Raw genomic sequence first — 19581 nt, 5'->3', positions numbered from 1 at the left:
TGAGAGAATGGAGGAAAACTTCCTTTTTTTTTTTTTTTTTTTTTTTTTGTGGTACACGGGCCTCTCACCGCCGTGGCCTCTCCCGTTGCAGAGCACAGGTTCCGGACGCGCAGACCCAGCGGCCATGGCTCACGGGCCCAGCCTCTCCGCGGCATGTGGGATCTTCCCGGACCGGGGCACGAACCCATGTCCCCTGCATCAGCAGGCGGACTCTCAACCACTGCGCCACCAGGGAAGCCCCATGACTGCCTTTGAATAGGGAGTTTGTTATACTCCTAGATCCCAAGAGGAGGGGGCACATTATGCCGGGGTGGGGCACACAGGAAAGCCCCAGGTTTAGGCAGGAGAAATGTCAGGGAGGGGAGAAACATGGGCAAGAGCCTTTATTTTGGGTTCTGCAGGAAGGAACAATCTAGGCAGGCTAGGCAGATTAAGGATTGGCTAGTTTGAATAATTTCAGCGGGCTCCGGGGCAAAGGGGCTGTCTCCAGTTGTCTGGCACCTGGCCCTGGGGTGATTAGGGCAGTGGATAGTGGTCGCGAATATGAGAGTCCCATTAAAGGACATGGTTGGAGTATGGGCTCTGGACTGCATGTGAAAGGTGTACTCACTGCAGGTTGTTTGCTATCTCTAGGAATTAGCTTTCCCTAGGAGGGGCAGGCCCTCCAGGATCAGTCAGGGCCCAGATGTCAAAGCCTCAGAAAATAAACGACACAGTTAATATAACTGGTTGAAGGAGGGACACTATTTAAAAGTTGTGATGCTTGAACCCTATCCTCCAGAGATTATGATGGAATAGGTCTGGGATCGAGCCTGGCAACTGTTATTTTTCAAAGCTCTGCTGGTGATTCTAATGTGCAGCTAGGATTGCAAGCCACAGCTTAGCATGTATGCCACTGAAAGGTCCGTATGTTTCTCCACTTTTATTAATTGAAGAACATGTCCTTTGCATAGTATACCAAGCTTGCAACAAATCGTGGATGCCTGAGAACTAGTTAATTAAATTCGTTTGATAATAATTGTGTTATCTTTCATTTCAGGCCTCCGACCAGGGAGACCTTCCATCCTCCTCCACCTGTTCCACCCAGAGGTCGCTGATTCCAGCTCCTAAAGCCTGCCTACTTCGGGACCTTGAGACTTGTGGTTTTCAGCCTGTTAATGATGTCTTCATGTTGAGTTTTATGGCCTGACTGCTGACCTTAAGACCCAGTCTCATTGCTGATATTGTTGCAGCCCTGCTGGTCTGGGCTTTCCTTGAAGAAGATATTATTAAGGCACCAAGAGGTGAAACTAAGGACTTCATTCACCATCATCAAGTATATTGATCCCTATTCTTGTTTGCCAAAAGGATGACGACTTAATTGGAATACTTACCTCTAATTTGGCATGTCAGGAGCCTGAAAAGATTGTTCAGAAATGTACATTACAAGTGATTTTACTGAAATGTACTTATATTAGGTCTTACTTATTTGCTAGTCCAATCTAATTTCTAGAAGTGATTATGATTTGACTTACAGTATTCAAGTAAGAAGATATGTCCTAATTTTTAAATGATTGTTCAGCTTTTCTGTAGCTTCAGGAGGGTGTTTAAATGCCAGGGCTGGTCACATACAACAAACTCAAAAGGACTTTAGAGAGGGATGAGTCCTAACTCCTTTTATATAGAAGGCAAATCTGAGGTTTCACAGAAGCCTGGAACCAAGAACACTCAGTTGGTTAGACGAAGAGGTGGGTCTAGAATCAGGACCTGCTGATATCAGGTCACCATACTTTCCATCTCCAAATAGCCAAGCTCTCTCCCTCAAGAAATGCGCAGATGTAGAAATTTGTTCAGTGACTGACTATTGGCCTTCCAGAAATTTCCTTCTTCCATATCTCCCAGGTATGGGACTATCAAGTATTTGGAGCATTTATAAGTCAGTATGCTTGCAAAACAGTGATGCTACCAAAGAACATCTAAAAAATGGTTGGGAACCAGAAGCTTGGGATGCCAGGGACCCCACTTATTGCTCTGCACCCTTAGATGCAGAGCAGTAGATCTTAGTTCTGGCCGTAGGAGAGAGGAGGACCCTTGACTTTTACCCTGCTGATGGGTCAGAAGAAGAAGAAGGAACTTAAAGTAGAAATAGTTATCTATTTCGTTATATACACGTTATTACCACCAGGCTTGGGAAATTTGTGCAGAGAATGTAGAGCCTTAAACATATCATTAATTTTGAGTCCCTAGCACATAAATCTACCTTCAAAGCACAGGCCCTTAACTGATGGTTAAACATACAGCAAAATTAGTATCAGACCTATTTCTTTAAAAGTTATCAGAAATCTGGTGCTTCTCCATGAAATTATTCTCCATCCCACACAAAGATATAAAAGCCATACTATTAAAGATCCAGTTAAGTACAGTTTTATTGGGTCCTTTTGTAATGATCAATGGTTCTTTTTCAATCGAATTCCTCAGTCCAGCAAACAAGGACTTATTGAAGTTAATAGCTTCTGAGATCTTGGGTTTTTGTTTTTCTGTTTTTTTGTTTTGTTTTTTCTGACATAAAATACACTATTGGCACCGGCCATTAAGAGAGTATTTGTGGAAATTTTGCCTGGCACATAGTAGCCATTTTGCAACGGTCCCTTTACTCTCTGGTCACTTATCTGGGAGAAATAGGGTGATATGAGATAAAAGGAGAATGAGAAATACAAGGTTGGTATGGTTATCCTTCCTCTTATTGATAGTCTCTGTTTTAAGCACATTTGATCTTGATAAAAGATATACTTTTAAAGATATTTAGTACCTCTAAGCTCCCTTTTGGATGGGAAGTTTAGATTTTTTTTTTTTTACATTCTTTGGTTAACAAGTATTTAGATCAGTAACATGGCAAAATCTGCTCCCAGCCAATGGTGTTACCATCTTTGTATGCACATCACTGTGCAATATTGGAATATTTTATTGCATTTTTATTCTTATATGAAAATAAGTGGAAACCATAAAATTAAAAGTGCTTACGAGATACCTGGGTTTCATAAATGTGACACACACTTGAGACACAGAAGAAAATAATCAGGAGTGCCACGTCAAAAATGACAAGTCTTAAATCCTCATTGAATGTTCACTGAACATCCAAAATGATTGGTTGTGTGTAAAAGTAAAAAAGGAAAATGAAAAATTTGGATGAAACACTGGGACCATGTTATCAAAGAATGTCTCTAATGCTGGGGTGAAATTTTTCATTCTCTAGAAACAGAACCACCCATTATAATGTAAATTTATTCAACTTCCACACACTCAACTTTTGTATACATTTTTAGGAATACATTATGTAACAAAACCATGAATTTAAATACAATGAGAATCAGAAACTAAATTGTAGCTAGGTGTCCAAGGAGACAGTTGAAAAGTTCTCTATATGATGCCTTGGGAGACAGCTGTGTGGCCACCATCCTTCCCCAAGATTTTACAAACTGGCTCATAGACAGTGAAGCTATTGGTCATATTCACTGCCATTGCCTTTGCCTCTAACTGTGCAAGGTACATTGTCCTCCAGTTCCCAGGCCAGCACTGTTCCTTCATCTTATGTTAAAACCTGTGAGCAGACAACCCAACTATATGAGCATCACAGTATGAATACTGAGAGACTCTGAACAGGTTTGTGTTGCAATCAAATAATTTAACTTGATGTATTTAATGATGTGAATAATCCCTAATGCTTTGCCATAATTAGGCAAAGTAATAGTATGTAAATGACTTCAATGAATATTTTTACAAGTCAAGCTAAGTTACCTACCCTCTCCCCCTCTTTTGTCTTACTTTGTTATTAAAAAAGAGAGATCCTACTCTGTCCTACATCACCTCAATAGCTGGGATTTTTAGATCCCTCTCCCATTTGCCCCTGGAAGTAAGTTGGTTTTCTGTGCTGTCTTTCAAAGCATAGTGTGTGGTTTTGCAGCTGGTTGGCTGAGGAAGTATTAGTAACAGATTTATTTCTAAGAAAGACAAGTAGCTAATTTGGATAACTCTAGAAGATTCATCCTAAAAATCAATCCTCAATTTTGAAGAATCTTCCTGTATAAATATTTGCTTTGGTTTGATAAATAGTGTTCTATTCATTTCCAGGTGAGTTATTAAGAATATAAAATGGCCTTCCTCATTCATTCCTGATGGCCAGATACTATGTTCATCAGAGTGGTAAGAGGATGAGTAGGAGGTAGAAAGATGTGTTCTGAACTCTGAGGCAAAACTCAGAATTCGTTTTCTCATAGAAATTGTAATAAATAGGTTCCTTGGCTAGCTCGCCAGAGCCCATTTAACCCACAATATAGGAGAAAATGTCTTAGCTAGCCATGCAGTAAGATTTAGCATGATGTAGACAAAGAATATGGCTTGGAAGTCAGGAAACCTGGATTTTATTTTGGACTGCTGCTGACTTGCTGAATTCACTTAACTTGACTCCCCATCATCTGTGAAGTAAAATGTTTTGTGTTTAGTAATAACCCAGGTCCCTTCACCTCTTTAAGTTTAGGACTAAGGCAATTCCCCTTGGTGGGGAATACCTCATTCTGATGAAGGAGGGAGACAACCTTACTAGACTCACCACCTAATTAGCAAGGGATCTTATTATGTGGCAACTCCCATTCCATGCCCTGTATCAGTGTTATGACAGATCAGTTAAAAGAAATGTGTCAGAAACAGTGAAATGGGAACTGTACAAAGAAATTAATAGCTTTAGTTGCTCTTTGGTCTAAGAACCAATGTTTTAAGTGATTGTTTCCTAAAGAAAGAATTCAGACCAATTATAAAATTCTTCAGTATCTAGAACACTTCATCTAGAACAGAAAAGGTAGAGGTAGAAGGTGGTAAATAGCAATAGAAAAGTTACTAGAAAGACAGACATAAAGTAGAAAGAAGAAATAAAATTTCAAAGAAAAGGTAGCTGAAGATGGAAATCAGAAGATATGTTGTCATCTATAGACCAAGACTTTTGATGATCATGTTTATTAAGAATAAGAATAAAAGGTTGAAATTCTGGTTTTCTGGATCATTTGCTGGTCATAAACTCTTTAACCAATTGAGTCTTATTAGAACTATCATGAAAAAGAAGTTGTACAGCCATTTGGGAGGGGTTTCCTTTCACTGGCATTTTCCCCTTCAACCTTTTTGGTGTCAGGGAATGAGATCATTAATCTAGATGAAGAAACTGATGAAATAAGATTTATCAATGTTTTACACTGTCCAGTTTGGCAGAACAACCCTGATTTTGATGGTGCCCCTGAGTCCTAACAATTTTTGAGCCCTGTGGGTCATCAGCCTCCAAGAATCTTGAAGCCATATTCCTTTTCCTCTAATCAGTTATTTTATCTCCTATTCCTTCTTCCCAAGCCTACTGTTATCAAACTTTTATCCCCTAAAGCCATTTATCATCATCATTTCCTAGTACCTACCAGAGTTCCTGGCACATAATAGATGCTCAATAAATATTCCTTGAATTAATGGCCCTACATGCTCTTCCCTCCATTAAACTTTCCCAAATACTCCACCAAAATAGGGTTTGCTTTTCTCTCCTCGCCCATTGCTCTTTTTTTTTTTGAGAACAGTGGGAAATTTGTTTCATGTTCTAGTAAGTTCATATTAGTCTTGAAGAGAAATGCCACTCAGTGTAAATAATCAATGCAAACTTCAGAACTTTCCAGACATAACTTTTTTTCTGCTTTATAACAAAGTGAGTCAGCTATACATATACATATATCCCCATATCTCCTCCCTCTTGCGTCTCCCTCCCACTCTCCCTATCCCACTCCTCTAGGTGGTCACAAAGCACCTAGCTGATCTCCCTGTGCTATGTGGCTGCTTCTCACTACCTATCTGTTTTACATTTGGTAGTGTATATATGTCCATGCCACTCTCTCACTTCGTCCCAGATTACCCTTCCCCCTCCCCATGTCCTCAAGTCCATTCTCTATGTCTGTGTCTTTATTCCTGTCCTGCCCCTAGGTTCCTAAGAACCATTTTTTTTATATTCCATACATACGTGTTTTCCATACAAATTTTAAGATGATTTGTTCTAGTTCCATAAAAAATGCCATTGGTAATTTGATAGGGATTGCATTGAATCAGTAGATTGCTTTGGGTAGTGTAGTCATTTTCACAGTATTGATTCTTCCAATCCAAGAACATGGTATATCTCTCCATCTGTTTGTATCATCTTTAATATTTTTCATCGATGTCTTGTAGTTTACTGCATAAAGGTCTTTTGTCTCCTTAGGTAGGTTTATTCCTAAGTATTTTATTCTTTTTGTTGCAGTGGTAAATGGGAGTGTTTCCTTAATTTCTCTTTCAGATTTTTCATTATTAGTGTATAGGAATGCAAGAGATTTCTATGCATTAATTTTGTATCCTGCTACTTTACCAAATTCATTGATTAGCTCTAGTAGTTTTGTGGTAGCATCTTTAGGATTCTCTATATATAGTATCATGTTATCTGCAAACAGTGACAGCTTTAATTCTTCTTTTCCAATTTGGATTCCTTTTTTTTCTTTTTCTTCTCTGATTGCTGTGGCTAAAAATTCCAAAACTATGTTGAATAATAGTGGTGAGAGTGTCACCCATTGCTCTTATTGCCTATCAAACATTTGCAGAGTTGGTCACATTTTGTGCAGTTCTTTTTTGTACACTGTAATCTCTGTTCTCTTCTATGTGTGTAATGTTTCCTGGTTTTAGGTCTACACTCCCCAAATGAATACTTCATACTTTTTCTTGTGTCCTCCCCACCCCAAAGTAATTGCTAACCTAGAGCACCTGACAACACCTAGCAAATGCTTACTGCCTCAAATCTGTGGAGGCTGGTGATGGATGTTTAAGCAAGAAACTACTCATGCATCTTTATTCAGCACTTAACACTGCTTGTTCTTCAATTGCCCATCATCACTCGATTCAAAACTGTGATTATTCATTCACGGAGCATTTACTGAGCTTCCACTATGAGGAAGTCACTGTGTTAGGTGCTCTGGGGGATATACAAAGATGTATAAGACGCCTCCTCTGATTTCTATTGTAATTACTGGCATATGATTCATTCAGCAATTAATCATGTACTGCCCTGTGATGCGTCTTAGACTATCTAGAATGTGTTCTTTAAATCCTTCTATGCTATGTGACTTTTTACTTATGAATGTCTTCAGTAGTTATTGAATGTCTATGATGTGACAAGCACTGTCCCAGCAGCTGGGACAGATATAAACAAATAGTAGTACAGTACTTTGTTGGCTGCCATCAACAAAGGTCAGAATGTAGTACAGAAGAGGAAATGGGACTATGGTAGTTATGACATAAATGCAACTGGAATCCTGAAGAAGGGATGCTCAACTTCCTGAGGGCATCATGCAAGTTTTCACTAAAGAGGTCATCCATTTAGCCCTGTAAAACGAGTAACAACGTTTGTCCATTCATTTCCTTTCTAGGCAAAGGGAAATCAATCTTAAAAAGAGTGGATATATGTTTATGTATAACTGATTCACTTTGCTGTAAGCAGAAACTAACACAACATTGTAAATCAACTATACTCCAATAAGAAAAAAAAAAGAGCAAAGGCACAGAGGTATAAAAGAACCCGGTATATTTGGGAAATATAGGGCTATATAGCCTGAGGTAGAAGAGATCAGTGGGAGGTGAAGCTGAGGAGATAAACTGGGATCCGATTCTGCAGCTGCATGTTAACAGGAGTATACTTTAGGATTTTTGTTTCCTGATTACACATGTAGCACATACATGCAAATATTTGTATGCATGTGTAATGTTAATGGTTTGAGTCATAATCTTTCAGATTGTTTTCTATGGGTAGACTAATATCATTCAAAATGGAATCATACTGTATATTTTCAGGTGTTTTCACTTAAAATTATCTCTCGGCTATCATTCCATGCCAGTACATACAAGTCTATTTCATTTCTTCTTCTTTTTTAAATTTATTTAATTTTTTGGCTGCGTTGGGTCTTCATTGCTGCGTGCCGGCTTTCTGTAGTTGCGGTGAGCAGGGGCTACTCTTCATTGCGGTGGCTTCTCGTTGCAAAGCACAGGCTCTAGGCGTGCGGGCTTCAGCAGTTGTGGCACAAGGGCTCAGTAGTTGTGGGTCACAGGCACTAGAGCACAGGCTCAGTAGTTGTGGCGCACGGGCTTAGTTACTCTGCGGCATGTGGGATCTTCTCGAACCAGGGCTCGAACCCGTGTCCCCTGCATTGGCAGGCAGATCCTTAACCACTGCACCACCAGGGGCTTCCAGGGAAGCCCCTCTATTTCATTTCTTAAAATGACTGTATGGATGGTAGTCCATGAGTAGTAAGAAAGACTGATTCTGGAACCAGATGCTTGGATCCAGTCCTTCAGCAACCACTTAAATCCCCCATCCCCCCGGGCTTCAGCGATCATTGCTGTAAAATGAACATAACTCACAGTGCCTGTTGCATAAGGATTGAGTCAATACATGTGAAGTACTCAGAATAGTGCCTGGCAGATGAAAATCTTAGCTGTGATTCCTTGATTTATGTAAACAATATTCAAGGAGTGTTTTAAGCAAGAGAGTGATATAATCAGGTTTCTTTTTAGAAGACTCACTGGCACCTGTTGGGGAGGATAAACAGGGAGGGAAGATTGGTGATAGGGATCCTGGTAGGAGGCTGCTGTAATACATAGTGAGTGAGGTGTAGAAGATTGGCTATTACTGGCAGAGGAGAGGAAAAATAAATTCTTGATTCATTTCTAAGATAACAAACGCTAGAACTTGTTGCCTGCTGATGGCTGAGAGATGGAGACAATCCGACTCCAGTTTCCAGAGTTTTGGCTTAGAGGACTGTGTAGATGGTGGTGCCATATTCATGTATATATTTAACAAATATCTTCTGAGTTTCCACTATGGGCCTGACACAGTTCTAGTATATGTCAGTGAACAGGATCTCTGCTTAAGAGAAAAGCTTAGATTCTAAGAGGTGTTTACATCTGTGCACTGGAGACCCAACAAATAATAAATAAACAAATAAACGAACAAGAATTTCAACAAGATTAAAATAAATATTCAGTAAATATTCACTGACTTTAAGACACTCATCCAACCCGATACCAGTTTAACAATCTCCCTTAATGACGATTACGGAGCTGGTGATTCATTCCCGGCGGGAGCCGAGCTCCTTGTGAGGGCTACTTGACCCGACCCCACCGAGAGGCGGTAGGTCAGACCATTACCCGACTTCCCAGCCGAGGAAAATGAGGCCAGGAAGAGTAAAGTGTTTTGACCTAGGTTGCACAAGTTGAATGGAGGCGGCTTAGGCCCTGCGACGCGGGCCAGGCACGCGCGAGGGGCGCGAGGCCAGGGCCACTGTGCGCACCACCTCTCCCGCGACCCAGGGGCGGCCGGCGGGAGGGCCGGGCCGTCGCGCGGTCCTTTTTTTTTCTGGGCCTGGGGGAGCAGGAACCCCGGGAGCGGGGAGGAGCCCTTTCCGTGCGCTCCCGGGACAGGACTCCGCTCCTTAAGTGCCTGGGCCTCCTTCCCCAACCCGGATCTAAATGGTGCCGCACCCCTGGGTCCAGGGGCCCTGGGAGACGGGAAAGAAGCGGGGTCTGAGGGTCGGGGCTCACTTGGCCGCGGGAGTGGGGGCCGCAGGCAGCCAGGCTTGGAGCTGGTGCCCCCCAGGAAAGGGAGCAGCGCCCGGGCTGCTGGGGACTACGACACGGCGGAAGATGTATGCACCACGTATTACCCGTCTTACAGTAACCAGGAAATACCCACTACTTTATGGTGCTCACCGGCCTTTTTCTTCCCCCTCCTGCCCAAACCGGATCATAATCCTGGCGTGGGGACCGCCTTGATAAACTTGGGGTGAAGAGCACTTTACACGTGTACAGGCACTCAGCCACACGCACCCGCCTGCGAGGCCTTTCTTGTAACTTTCTCTTCACCCTCTTCTGGCCCCTAGATGAGGCTCCCATTCCGGTGGTCTCTAACTAGGCGGCTTCTGACTGTGAGGGGTCTTGAGTTTCCCAGTCCTCTTGTCTGGCTGGGAACGCTCCCTTTTGCATTTGGCCTAAAATTGATTGGCTGTTTATTTAATTGGCATTTTCCACATCAAAGCTTGGATGTTACCGACTCCTCTAGTGACTTTCACTTAGGGATGCAAGTCGGTGGCTTTCTGAAAGGTAGATCTGAGCAAGACAGTAAAGTCATGTAAATTAGAGGGTGCTTGTGAGTAGTTGTGTTTTTAGACCTTAACTAATTAATGATACGATTTTGCATGAGAGGTTGTGTGGTACTAAATCTGCAAGTCTCCTGTCATTCCTGACAAGTGAGAAAATGAAGCAGCCAGACTTCTTTTCTCTAGTCGGTAGGTTAGCTAACAACAGTTCTAAACTTTTGGCGTTTGTACCTTCAGTCACAGCCAGAAACTTCTTAGCTGTATATTTTTTAAGGGACACAATCCTGAGCTGGTGACATGTTTTTGTGCTGTATTTGTGACTTTTCACCTTAAGATAATTTTGTTCACTGGTTAAACAGTTAAAAACACTTTCTTATTGTTTTTTCCGTCAAGTAACTTGTCTCACAGTGTAAGAAGTGTTCATTTCCAATGGGCATTCTTTTAGCCAGTGGTTACTAATATTTTTCCAATTTTTTGAACACTTAAGGAAAGTTGCTGTGTAAAACTCAGAATTGTCTCAAGTATAGTTCCACCATACAGGCATATAAGGTTAAGAGTAGTATTTTACTTTTTTATCTCGTGTTTTATATAAACTGCTGTAATAGGGAAAAGTACGTATTAGTTAAAATTTCACAAATTGGAGGTGAATAAAAAGGTCTTAGATTAATTTACAGATTTAAAATGTAAACGCCAATTTCATTGAAATTTTATTGCCAGGAACATTAAAAATATTTTTAACATCTTTATGGAGTGTAATTGCTTTACAATGGTGTGTTAGTTTCTGCTTTAACATTTAAATTTTTGAAGCCAGAAATTGAATATGAAATATTGGATAAAAGGTTTTTGAGAGAATATGACACGTATGAGAGAATTGTTGGACAAAAAAATTTAGAATCCATTTTATTTCAGTCATGTTTACATTGAACTGCTCTCACTTGGTTACCTATTATTTTAAAAATTATAGGAAGAATAGCATTAAGATATAACTAAAAAATTTGTCATGCATATATTTTTTGGCTGTTAGCCAAAATATTTTATTTCTTCCAAGTTTCTTGAAACTATTTCTTGAAAACTAGGCATTCACCTCAAGCAGATAATAATACTGAAAAGGCTATGGTCAAGTGAATTTTTTTTCCACCAAGAAGGCAGAAGTAGCTAATGAAGACAGAATGATACTAAAGGAGGAGAAAAATTGTCAAGGGAAAGGTTGCTGAGTAAGTGTTTAATAAATACTTGTAGAATTGGATTATTAATTAAAGAACAATCTTTAGAAGTTAAAGTTTGCCCTTTAGATTAACTTTTTATGAAGACAGTTTCCAGATAGAAATAATAGCTAATAGGGCTTTTGTAGCAATATGTGGTAGGCACCGTTCTAAGTACTTTATATGTATTAACTCATATTTTAAACATACATTGATAATCTTGTGAGTGGTCTTACGTCCTTTGAATGGATGAGGAAATGGATGCCAGAGAAGTTAAGTAACTTGCCTGGGACCACACAACCAGTACAGGTAGAGGTAGGATTTGAACTCAGGCAAACTGAATTATAGTCTTCTACGCTCTCATAGGATATGCTCTACGGCCTTTTATCCTAAAAATAGGATAGTAATACACTTGGCATTAAATTGAATAATTCTCTGTATTGATAGTATTTTTAAGTGCTTAAATGTTTGGGTAAGTTTAGCTCCATAGTGGGTTGTTACTGAAGGTGTGTTTGGGTTAGCATTAAAGAGGGACAGGGCTGCAGTGGGCATGTGACCCTTGCAGTCGCTTAATGTGTGTAAGACATAAAGACTGCTTGGTTTAATGCTCTGCTGTCACCATTTGAAATTCTTAATACTTTCTGCATTTTCATTGTGTGCTGGGCCCCACAAATTCTATAGCTGGTCCTAAGAAGGAACAGCTGACTACTTCATGCAGTTCCAGAAAGCCCTTGATTTCTCTTACTTTACCTACTGAGTTAGGATTCAGCTGACCATTTGACTCATATGGCACTTTTTATGTGCTTATTTATCCAACGCTCTTTATATTCTCAGAAGAATAATGAGAAGGGAATGTGCTGCTGACTTCTAGAGTATATACACATGTAGAATATATAAAAATGGGTTCCTTTCAGTTTTTAAAAGTTGAATCATATATGAATTACAGAACATACTGGTTTTGGTTTTTTTAAAATTAATTAATTTTTGGCTGCGTTGGGTCTTCGTTGCTGCGCACGGGCTTTCTCTGGTTGCGGTGAGCGGGGGCTACTGTTGGTTGTGGTGCGCGGGCTTCTCACTGCGGTGGCTTCTCGTTGCAGAACACGGGCTCTAGGCGCATGGGCTTCAGTAGTTGTGGCACACAGGCTCAGTAGTTGTGGTTCGCAGGCTCAGTAGTTGTGGCACACGGGCTTAGTTTCTCCTCAGTTGTGGGGTCTTCCCGGACCAGGGCTTGAACCCGTGTCCCCTGCATTGGCAGGCGGATTCTTAGCCACTGTGCCACCAGGGAAGTCCCAAATTTACTGTTTTAAATAAAAAAGAACACTTTCATGAAAGACAAGCTCTTAATAGGTGATTGAAGGATCATAAAAAGAACACTTTAGAGTGAGTGAAAGATGTATAGGGTATGGCTTATGCTTATTTGGTTTTCTGACAGTTGGAGCACTTGGAAACATCTAGAGTTAGATTATCATGTCTCTTAAGATTCCAGAGGACTCCATTAAAAGGATTGCAAATTGAGAATCATAGAATTTTAGAACTGGAAAGACTCGAGACCATTGAATTCAACACACTCATTTTCCTAATGGCCTGAAGAGGCCCAGTGGCTGGCCCAGGGCTACAGAAAGAGTCTGAGTTACCTGATTTCTAGTCGTTTTTTCTACCTGTCTTGAACATATAATTTCCATAGTAATACTATGTAAAAATGTCAGCACCAAAAAAACAGTAAGCAGTGGCACAGGAATCTTAAAAGCATTTTATGGTTTACACTGGAGCCTTGAATGTTTTTTGGCTCTGTTTCCTCAAGGTCACAAAATCAAAATTTTTTTTTCTGCGTCTGTTACATACCAGGCTCTGTGCTTGGCACAGCAACTGGTATTTAATCAGTGCTTGTTGAGTGACCTGAGTCATTAGGGATCTACCAGGAATAAGAATATGCAGTGTTGGAAGCATGATAACCCTACCGCTTAAAGCAGTGAACGAGTGCAGACGATTGTTCATTTAAGATGCATAGTCTTGGGGATGCCTGTTGTGATTTACCTAGGTTAAAACCCCATTTCTTTGTGGCCCGTTGTATCTCTGGTAGGTAATGTTGAAAGGACCCGATCTGTGCCTAGGATAGCCTACTCTGAACCTTTGCCATAAGCACTATTACACTACTGGCTAAAAAGAAGATGTTTTGTTTGCTTTACTTAGGCAATGAAGCCTTTAGTCTTTGTCTCCGTCAGGAGTATGGCACTAGTAAAACATATGTGAAGATTTATAAAGGGGATAAGCTGTTAGCTACAAGTGAATTTGTGAGTGCTTTAATATGGATCTAGTTTTAGGAAGTGTCATAATTCATTGTCCTATTTTCAGCTGTACTCTATGGTAGACTAAAAGTTTATTTAGGTACAAAGCTATTTTGAGAGGGAGAGAGCAGTTATCTCAAGAGACTATCCAAAAATACACTGATAATTTATATGTATTAGAATTCTGATGTATGTGTTTTAAATAATTAAAAGACATTGAAATTATGATTTCTGAAATATTTTTCTGAACTGGAGTTTGCTTTCTCAGGTATGTATTTTAAAGTAAGCATATATCTTTCCCCTCATCCCATAAAAATGATGGCATTTGGGTGCTTAGTCTGAGCCCTCAGTCCTTTGCCTGTCTACATAAATTCTGATTTCTTTATTGGGATTTTACACGAGAAATTCAGTAACATTATCTCCTGAAGTGTTTCTTCTGAGAAAAAGTAATTCACGATCTCTATCAAGGAGGGAAACTTCCGTACCTACACTTACCCAGCACATAAACAGTATTTAAATGAGAGATCCAACATTGGTGACTTCTTGAGAATGAAGGTCATTCCTTTTGAGATCAGAGGACAAGGAGCTTCTTAGGAAGGTTTTTTTCCTTAGTGCAGATTAAAGGCTCAAATAGAAAAGTTGTTCAGCATTCAGCACTTCCTTAGGTGCTTTGTACAGCTGTATTTTTCCCATACTCCTTCATTTAGTTTTTGCTCTTCAGTTAATGAAGCTGACTAGGGATTAGCAAAAAATGTAGTCCTAAGCTTGTAAATGTGATACTAATTAGTTAGAATGATCTTGGACAAATTATTTAACATCTCTATTTAGTTTGTTTGAATTTGTAAAATGGGGGAAATAATAGGACTTGTCTTACAGAGCTTTGAGAGATTAAATGTTTATATAAAGACCTTAGAACTATGCCCAGCGCATGGTATGTGCTTGTTAAGTTTTGGCTAATAATGATACTATCCCAAAAGACGGTAAACACGTGCATGTTAGTGATTGGTCAGTTAAAGTTTGACCTGAGGATTGGAGAAAGGAGGATTTGGGCAGTTCTGAAGGATAAGTAGAAATTGGCCAGGTGGGTAGGAGGAGGGCATTATAGACTTGGGGTAATGACGTAAGAAACAAGGTGGAGCAGGAAAGGAAAGGAAGACAGTGTTATAAGCCATTTTGGCTGGAGTGGCCAGCTTAGAAGTTGAGTGTAACAGTGAAACTTCTGAGAACTGGAAACGAATGGAACAGTGAAGTGAGGAATGCAGGTAGTCTGAATTGGCCTCCTGTCCTTTGGCTGCTTCCCAGGGAGGCCTCATGGAAGGAGCCACCCCCATGCTCAGGGATCTCCTGATCCACTGCTGTGCCTGTTTGATTTGTTTTCTCCCCTTCTTCTGGTTACACTCTGCAGGTAAGTTATAAAATTCCATCTTTCTCCGTGTCATTGGCAACTCAGAGCCTTTCCGAGGAAAGTATCTAAAAAGAGCTTGCTAGGACGTTGTGGAATGTTTTGAAAGCAAATTAGACTAGCCTTTCAGCCAAGGGTGGAGGGAAGAGCCTTACCTGTTGCTGTCTTCCCACTGAGTTGGGGGAGCCCAGGGACTTTCCTTGGCAGCTTAGGGAAAGGAAAGGCTTTTGTCCTTAAAAAGTTTCTTCCATTTGGTATTTTCTAATTTCACGATATTTTAAGACACGTTTTCTCTCTTGAAAAAGAACTCTTCCCTTGATATTGTCTTGGGAACACTTATTCTCAGGGATAAATAAGAACTATAATGAAAAGTAAACATTTTTTTTTTTTTTTGCGGTACGCGGGCCTCTCACTGTTGTGGCCTCTCCTTTGGCGGAGCACAGGTTCTGGACGCGCAGGCTCAGCAGCCATAGCTCACGGGCCCAGCCGCTCCGTGGCATGTGGGATCTTCCCGGACCGGGGCACGAACCTGTGTCCCCTGTATCGGCAGGTGGACTCTCAACCACTGCACCACCAGGGAAGCCCCAAAAGTAAACATTTTAAGTTCATGAAATCTGATTGTGGTCTGCATAAGGAGCAATAGAAAAGAAAAGAAAAACAGTTTTAGCCTTAATATTCACCCTAATCTGTGTGTATTTGTGTATATATATGTTTGTGTCTATGTTACATATATATATATATATTTTTTTTTTTTTTCTTTCTAATCCCTATTTCAGTCCTCTTCCCAGAAGGAATCCTAGGCTAAAGAATGGTACATACACACACACACACACACACACACACAAAAGAATGGTACACATTTTGTTATAGTATAGTTTGCATCATGTTGTCAGATTTTTACTACCCCATCAAGGTTTCATGAATGTTTAAAATGAGTGACTTCAGAGCGTGTAGTTTTACACATACTGTGACCCTTAAATTATTTTAGTCCTGTGTTTCAGTATGTATGAAATAAATGAATGCTCTGTTTTAACAAGTATTTATGTTCAAGTTTTTGTCTGTTTTTAAAGGAATATGAGTATTAGGATTTATAGAGAAAGTGTTTTTGTGTTTATTTTCACGAGTTACATTTATAAAAATTCTGCAGAATAGGTCCTTTCTTTCAGTGTGGTAATCCTAAATGGATGCATTTGGTTACCTCACCTTCCTTATTTCTCTCAAAGGATACTATCTCAGTCAGTGCACATACTTCAAACTTCTTTCACTAAGTTGCTAATAAACTTTCATTTCAGCATTTCTTCAGTGTTTTTTCATCATATTCAGTACTTTTTGTGTACGTGATACTATGCCAAGAGCTTTCTACTCAGTGAACAGGTTTCAATTCTAATACCAGCCCTGTTCAGTGGATAGTGATTGGTTTAGAGAACCGTTTTGAGAATTCTTACGTTATATCCCTATCTATATCTATATATCTATACCTATACCTATGTCTGTGCAGAAAGGAGTACCTTGATTGATTAGGGCAGTGTAACCTTGAACATTGGATGGGAGAGTGGTGGCATATGTATATTTGTCAACCCCCTAAAGTGACAAGAGTAGTTATGAATGGGTACCTATGTATAACATTCAGACCTTTGATTGGTTCCTTCATACATGAAGGTTATCTACGGTTGTTTTTCTGAATTCACTTGAAACAGCTTATGATTTTCTGTATTGTTATTCATCCTGACCCTTCTCTGCCAAAGCAGAATTAATCATTTTTATTGTTGCTAAAATAGCCCTTTTTACCTTAATTGTAATACTTATTTCTTCATTGTTAATCATTTACTTGTCTGGCTCCACTATGGATTGTGAACTACTTAAAGGAAAGGACAGTATGTTATTTATCTTTATAACCTTAACACCTAATGCTGTGCATGGTACATGTCTCATGTATTCAAAAAGTCAGGTAGTTTTTTATTTCCTTGATGAGGTACCTGGATAATGTCTTATGAACAATGAGATGTTTATTAGGTTTGAAGGTGAGGTGATTAGATCTAAGTCCTACTATGGTGGTGGTATGAATCAAAAGAGGCAGATGCTTTGGATAAGAGTAGACAAGTCAGTGTTTTTTGGAATGCAGGGGGGCTTGGTGTTTGAGTCGCCATGACTGAGAGGATTGTACCATTAGAAAAACAAAGTTTGGGGGGTTAGGTTTGGGTGGGATGAGTCTGGTTTTGGTGATACTGGATTTTGATGGAAAATGTTTATTCATTTTATATGGAAGACTGGAGGTAATGTTTGGTAGTTGGGCTAGTTGGATAGGTTCCTCTGTTACGTGCTCGACAGCACCCTATGTTATTATAATTGCTTGTTCAGTGTCCATCTTTCCCTTTAGGCTCTAAGCTCCAGTGTGTCAGGGAATGTGTCTTGTTCAAAGCTGTATCCTCAACAAACACAATTATTGGCGCATGGTAGGCACTCAGTAAATAATTGTTCAATGATTTAATTTCTGCACTGTTAGTTGACTTAAGCTGCAACTGTTAGTTGTCTTTAATTTGTATTGCTAATTAGGAATACTAGTTTTAAAATTACTCAGGTAACTGCTTTTCATAGAATCATTGGAATTTTAGACTTGAGGAGATCTTAGAAATCTTTGGCACTTGCCCCCCGCCGTTGGACCCTGGAAAGGTGACGTCACCTACCCAAAGTCATCAGACCACACTGCAGGTTTAGCTACATATAGTATTCACTGATGGGTAAAGCCATAATATTTATTCAAGGAAATTTGCATGCAGTACCTGTCTTTCAGGCTGATGAAGGGAAAGATAGAATGATGACTTGAATGGGCTGTGGAGATTTCATAGTATGGCTTTTTCTTCCGCTTGTTTAGTCATTTCTCTCCTCTCTAGTACTTTGATCAATGGCTGTGGGGAAAAAAGGAGATGAAATTTTATTTGTGCTTGCTGACAGCATTAGGTTTTTGGAGTTTCTAGTGATTAACATGAGGTTCTGGATAAGCTATTGATTTTGTTTCCTCCTTCCTTGTCCACGTTAGCATGGTGAATCATGTTGGTTTTAGGTTCATCGTTATTTGATAGTGTAAATATTAATTATAAACATGTTCTTATAGGTTATTGGGTTTTGTTTAAACAGTATCTTCTGTAAAACAAAGTTTGGAAAACGTGAATCTGCTTGAGACTACAATCAGAGGATATAGTCATCGGCAGGCGGACTCTCAACCACTGCGCCACCAGGGAAGCCCCGAATTTCATTTTTAATGTGTAGACATTGACCATCCTTTTGAAACAAGCTTCCAGCATTTTATTTTAGAGCTTCCCAAACTGAGATAGTACATTCCTGTTTAGAACAAATAACAAATATTCCCTTAATTTGAATTAGATTTTTAAAAAACATATTCTTACTTGCTTTGTTTTTGGTTTCAGTATCAAGATAAAGAGGAAGTTGTCTTATGGATGAATACTGTTGGGCCCTACCATAATCGCCAAGAGACATACAAGTACTTTTCACTTCCATTCTGTGTGGGGTCAAAAAAAAGCATCAGTCACTACCATGAAACTCTGGGAGAAGCACTTCAAGGAGTTGAATTGGAATTTAGTGGTCTGGATATTAAATTCAAAGGTACGTAAACCTTAATAGTCCTTATGATAAAAGTTAGATCGTAGACCGGGGTTTCTCAACTTTGGCACTGTTGACATTGGGGCCAGATAATTTTTTTTTTTTGTGGGGGCTGTCCTGTACAGGGTGGGACATTTAGCGGAGTCCCTGGCCCACACCCACTAGATGCCAGTAGCACTCTCCAGTTGTGACAACTGAAAAGTCTGTAAACATTGCTACTTGCCCTTGGTTGAGAACCACTACTCTAGACCCTAAAATTTGTTTTAATCTCTAAGTTAAGTGTATTACGTGTAGAAAAGTATATTAGTAACTAACAAAGATTTAATTTGAATATTTATAAAATAATAAAATAAATGATTGTTCATAAAATTACATTTCCTTAACATATTTATTTCTGAAAAGTGTTTTCTAGTAAATCCTTTAAGGGTTGGACATAATGTGGTCAGGGAAAGCCTTCATAGATTCCTAATGAGGTAATTTCCAGAGGAGTGGGGATGTAATGGGCTATATGGATACTTAAAAATTATGTGTAAAGCCTCAAATTCAAACTTGTACCATTGGCTCAATGTATTTATCAGTGTTGTATTAATTTATCTTCAGTACCTGTTAGATTGTGTGGTTTAAAATTTTAAGTCAAGGACTTGTTAAAATTGGAAAAATATCCTCCTTATCTATTTATTATGCAGGTATCTTCTTTGTTATCAGTTCCTATGAGTGTGTTTAGATTTTTTATTTTTCTCTGTGAAGTTTGTCAGAGTGTGTATTTCCTGCATGGACATTTTTAACCTGGTAAGCAGAAGCTTGAGTAATTGAATTTTTGGAAGATCTTTGATTAGGTGTCCTGATTTTTTTTTTTTTTTTTTTTGGGGTCCTCGGGCCTCTCTCTGTTGTAGCCTCTCCCGTTG

General features: G+C 39.6%; 2 protein-coding genes across 6 annotated transcripts in view; both read left to right on the top strand.

Annotated features, from left to right (window-relative positions):
• Window positions 1–5017, top strand: part of PIK3AP1 (phosphoinositide-3-kinase adaptor protein 1) — a 113520-nt gene extending 108503 nt beyond the window's left edge. For 4 of the 5 annotated variants that reach the window (XM_024735106.1, XM_024735105.1, XM_024735107.1 and 1 more), the window contains one exon: window positions 92–1020. In XM_024735106.1, coding sequence (XP_024590874.1) covers window positions 92–245 — 154 coding nt within the window. In that variant the 3' untranslated portion in view covers window positions 246–1020. The other variant, XM_024735108.1, reaches the window with a different exon arrangement.
• A 13447-nt stretch (window positions 5018–18464) lies between these two features.
• TM9SF3 (transmembrane 9 superfamily member 3) overlaps window positions 18465–19581 on the top strand; it is a 62153-nt gene continuing 61036 nt past the window's right edge. The window contains exon 1 of the mRNA XM_024734967.1: window positions 18465–18679. Coding sequence (XP_024590735.1) covers window positions 18514–18679 — 166 coding nt within the window. The 5' untranslated portion in view covers window positions 18465–18513. The remainder of the gene's footprint in view (window positions 18680–19581) is intronic.

The sequence above is a fragment of the Neophocaena asiaeorientalis genome, unplaced genomic scaffold (assembly GCF_003031525.2).
Source record: "Neophocaena asiaeorientalis asiaeorientalis breed wild unplaced genomic scaffold, Neophocaena_asiaeorientalis_V1.1 scaffold240, whole genome shotgun sequence".
NCBI lineage: Eukaryota > Metazoa > Chordata > Mammalia > Artiodactyla > Phocoenidae > Neophocaena > Neophocaena asiaeorientalis.
This window is presented reverse-complemented; position numbering and strand designations above follow the sequence as displayed.